The sequence below is a fragment of the Cheilinus undulatus genome, linkage group 22, assembly GCF_018320785.1.
Source record: "Cheilinus undulatus linkage group 22, ASM1832078v1, whole genome shotgun sequence".
Lineage (NCBI taxonomy): Eukaryota > Metazoa > Chordata > Actinopteri > Labriformes > Labridae > Cheilinus > Cheilinus undulatus.
Genome location: NC_054886.1, coordinates 32490437 through 32495174, shown reverse-complemented (window position 1 = coordinate 32495174; position 4738 = coordinate 32490437). Strand labels below are relative to the sequence as shown.

Here is a 4738-nt window from a genome sequence, read left to right as displayed (position 1 = left end):
ACTGGGCCTGAGAGAACGACCGTCAAGCTAACGATCGTTCCACGTTCTACATCCGGTGTTATCGTTAAATGAGCGACCGTGCGTAACTGGCTTCGCTCAACCTAATGCGCATGTGCCGCGTAGTAGTTCCACTGGTTGTTTCAGAGGATTTCTGTGTTTATAACTCAGAATGTAAAATATTCAAACACATTTCTTTACTGACAAATTAAGAGAAAATACTTCCTTAGGACTTTTTACATCTATATTTTCTCTTGAAACCACGTCAGAATCATGTCACTGCATGTCTCAAGTTAACACGGTTACTATTTCAACTGTTACACTTGGTCTTTTAAACAAAGTAAAATAGATATATTTCAATTATATAGTTTCTTTTTCCCAAAGCACAGCTTCAGCTCGACATCAAATTGCATTAAAAGCAGCGTCTTTATTGATTCCTTAAATCCCCTACAGCTCCAACCTAGATATCGCAATTAGTTAGTTGTTTTAAGTTTATTTTGAAGGAGGTAAACGATGTTAACCGTTTCAATGATTCTAACTTGACGTAGCCGAGTTTGCGTAGTAATCGTAAGCAGCGCCGCCCAGCGGATCGGGAGACAAACAACAGCTGTAAACAATAAAATTAAACTAGAACGGTAATTTTTAGGAGTTCATAGCTTGAAATAACATTTAGAAAAACATATATATTCTCCCAAATATTATTGAAAAAATACTAGGCCAAAAAACGGTAAATGTATCTAATCAGTATGACAAAAACTGCATTGCACAAAGCACTAGCCCTTTTTTAAATTCAAGAAGTGAACTCATTACTGTGAAAGAAATTGAGCTTTAACTTAAAAAAATCAGTACTGTGATGTAAAAATGACATTTTGCAAGATAAAGCCCTGCATGCAAACTTCCATTTGCAGCACTATGTAAAAAAAGTCCTCAAAAATTCAATATGAAACCACCCCCTTTTGCAAGATTGTCCTTTTGAGACTTTAATATTTTTCCTGCATTGTGATTTGCTGTTATCCATAATGATAAGTCATCAGGTATAACTGTTCACTTTATTTGCAGATTTACCAAAATCTCTCAAGTTACTTGAGATAGATTATACTAATAAAATATGTTTATAAACACCCCTGATGCCTCAAAGCTCATCAGGTATTCTCATAAAGCTACTGCAATTAATAAAATGTAAATTACTGTTGATCAGTGTTACTCTACCCTGCTCAACCAAAGAGCCAAACTGTTGGAAAAACATTTTTAAGAGCCATAATCTAAGTGGTGAAAAGTGGCAATTAAAATAAGTTAAAGGTGCCAAAAATGGTCAAAAAGCTGCAAAAATGGGTGGGAAGTGACCAAATAATGAGTTAAAAGTTGCATAAACATTGCAAAAAGTTGGTGAAAAGTGACTAAGATGGGCAAAAATCAGAAAAAAAGGTGGGAAAAATGGGCAAAAAAGTGGCATTTAATTGCAAAAAGCAGCTTATGTGGGCAAGAAGTGGCAAAAGTTGTTAAAAGCAGGATAAAAGTGTCTAAAAGGGAAGAAAAGTGACAAAAAGATGTGGCAAATGGGCTTAAAGCAGCAAACACTGGGAGAAAAATGGCAAAAAAGGGCAGAAAGTGGCAAAAACATGGAGAAAAATGAGTTAAAAATGACTAAAATTGGCTAAATTCACAAAAAAAAAATTAAAAAAAGGTGGGAAGAAATGAGCTAAAAGCATCGAAGAGTGGCAAAATGGAATATTAGCGGCATTTAATTGCAAAAGGCAGCTTAAATGGGCGAAAAGTGGCAAAAAGACGAAAAAGGGGCAAAAAATTGCAAAAAGCTGGATAAAAGTGTCAAAAATGTGCTAAAAGCAGTAAAAATGGAATTAAAGTAGAAAAATATTGCAAATAAAGGCAATGGAAATATGCAGACATAAAAATGAGGTTGACAATTAAACTCAATGTGTAAGTGTTGGAAACAAACTCATTAATGTTACTTGCAATGGATAATTTCTGAGGTAAAATAATGTTTCAAATTAAGACATAAAAGAGCAACAAATCATCACAAATGAGCCACATGTGGCTCTAGAGCCACACGTTGAGTATCACTGCTGTAGATTTATAGTCCTTCATGTAAAGGTCAGTGTGTAAAAACAAAAGTTGCATTTTTTAAAATGTCATTAAAACTGCTAGGAAAATGTTAATGCTGGTATGTTCCTGAGACAAAATCAGTGACATACTGTTGGAGTGTATGGGAGGTGGAGCTCCCCAGAGTTTTACTATAAAAAGTCATATTGCATGTGGTTTGAAACATTTGTGACAGAGATAAATCCAGTTATTTATTTATGCAGAAACATGTTTTTAAATCGTACAGCAACAAGGATGAACATAAAAATAATATTTACACCCACTTTACATAGTAAAACAAACAGTGCTGATAACAAAAGTCTGTACAGCTGTTAAAAACGGTCCGTTTGTTCATCCAAAGCTGCCGTCTGGAGGTCGGTACAGTTTAGGGAAGGTGAGGAGCTGAACGCTGCTGAAGGCGAACTTCCTGCTGCCGATGTTCTTCTGCACGTTCTCCATCCTGCAGCCGTCCCTGTGCACATGCAAACATAAACAGTGAGTTTGAATGTCTGGTAGCACTCAGATATTTCAGTGTGACCGGTGCTTCGTTTCATTATCGTGTTATTATTGTACAGTGAGATTCTGGTAACGTTACATCTCTAAATCTTAACAAGTCAATACCTTAATGTTGGACCTGAATGCAGACAGCCCTAATCATTATGAAACACGAGGAGACAAAATGCAAAAAAAAATATTGTGTTTAACAGTGATAAATACAATTTCAAATAAATATATTTTTGTATGATTTAGTGAACTTGAGTGGCACAGTTGTGATAGCTAATCTAAGATGTTTGCAGAGTTTTTTTGTTATATAAAATATATTGTGCATGTTACAGGCAAGAAAAGTGTTAAAGGGAAATCAAAATTTCCTTTTGCACCTTTTCTAACACTTTTATAGGCATCTTCACTCCTTGTTTGATTTTTTCCTTTGCAATGATTATTAAAATGCATGAAAATATAATGACAAATTCCTCCATGTGAGAGCTTCTGTTAATATTTCTGCTGGTTCCTGATATCATCAAAATCCCTCCAGTTCAAACAATTAGGGTTTTTTTTGTTGTTGACATTTTGTGAGTAAATTTATTCTCAAAACTGAGAAATGACAGAAAATAATGATGGAAATGATCAGACCTAATGACATTTACCTGCTCCTGAAATAAAACTCAGCAGGATAAAACAAGCGAGTTTGTCCAGTTAGAAGAGTTGGATGAATTCATCTTTGAACCCTTGCATTAAAAAAAATCCCATCGTGAAACAAAAAGAATGATAACAAAAATCCTCTCACTGAGGCCTCATACAGTTTCTCTTAAACTGCCTCTAATGATAAAATCCGGCACAGTCTATGGTGTTCATTCTGCTCCCAGTGCTCCCAGTCCGTGCCGCTCTACTGGTACTTGGCGAGCAGAATGACCAGGCTGAGGATGAGCCACAGGACCAGCAGGTGAGACGTGACCAGCAGGAAGGCTACGGGGTAAAGGTGACGTCTGGGAGCTTTAGGAGCCCAACAAGAGTCAGACGCAGAGCCCCGAGGTCCAGGGGGGCACTCCCCAGAGTCTAACCCACAGACAGAGACCCCTGGCTGGGTGTAACAGCCCAACATTTGCCCCCAGGACAGACGAGACCTGGAGGAGGAGGGGGGTGTTTGTGCAAGATGAAGATGGAGAAAGAAAAAGAAACGATAGAAGAAAAAGAAAATGGGTGAAAATAAGATACAAGGAGGAAATGAAGTAAAAACAAACAAGAAGAACAAAGAAAAGTTAAATTAAGAATTCAGTTTAAGAAGAAGTAATAAAATAAAGGAAGGAACGGAAAGGATAGAAGAGGAAAAAGAAAAGAAAAGAAAAAGGAAAGAAGTGGAAAATAAGTGTTTAGAAATAAAAGGAGATGGGAAGTAAAGGACGCAGGTTTTAGGTCTTTTTTCTGTGTTTTTTCCTCTGTCTAAATAAACGAACCTCCTCATGCAGTCAAGCGCCGTGCTGAAGTTCTGCTGGCTGAGAGTGTGTCTGTCTCTCAGTAACACACACTGCTCTAGAGTCACCGACATCGCCGTCCGGTCCTTTGCGCTCTTACAGCTCGTCAGACGTACGCCGTTCACCTGACGACACACCTGACACAGACACAGCTCATTTATCACATCAAACTTCATAGCACAGGGTCCTAAAGCTGTTTTTGACGTGAGGATGAAGCTCAACATAAACTCTCTTCTTGCTGTTTTACTTTGATCCTGACCGTTGGTCTCGCTCTTACCGTAGCAGCAATCCACAGAATCTCCACGTTCTTCCTCTTCCTGGTTTCTACACATCGATCCAGAGACGACAGCAACTCTGGAAGTGACTGGATACCAGCTACAGGGAGAGAGAAACTCATTGACTTATAAGACTATAGGCATCCTCAGTCAGTGGACTGTATTTTTGATCTCTAGACTCACCCATATGTGGCAGTTTGTCTCTCAGTGTCTGACAGTAAACTTTGAGTTGCTCACAGCTCTGCTGGTTAATTCTCTCCTGGAGCGAGCTGTCACCAAATCTACACCAAAGCAAAAAGGTGTTGTGTCTTTAAAAGCAACCACAACTCAAAAAAGCGTTTATAATATCATCAAAAGAGTCACAGAATGAGGAGAAATCTCTATATAGGAGAAAAC

The 4738-nt window shown here is 37.8% G+C and overlaps 1 protein-coding gene across 1 annotated transcript in view; it reads right to left on the bottom strand.

The window, feature by feature from the left end:
* Positions 1-2240: 2240 nt before the first annotated feature.
* The window catches only part of LOC121504672 (type II inositol 3,4-bisphosphate 4-phosphatase-like), a 33483-nt gene continuing 30985 nt past the window's right edge, over positions 2241-4738 (bottom strand). The window contains exons 23-26 of the mRNA XM_041779674.1: positions 4526-4623; positions 4345-4442; positions 4050-4204; positions 2241-2569 (exon numbers count right to left, since the gene is read on the bottom strand). Coding sequence (XP_041635608.1) covers positions 2449-2569; positions 4050-4204; positions 4345-4442; positions 4526-4623 — 472 coding nt within the window. The 3' untranslated portion in view covers positions 2241-2448. The remainder of the gene's footprint in view (positions 2570-4049; positions 4205-4344; positions 4443-4525; positions 4624-4738) is intronic.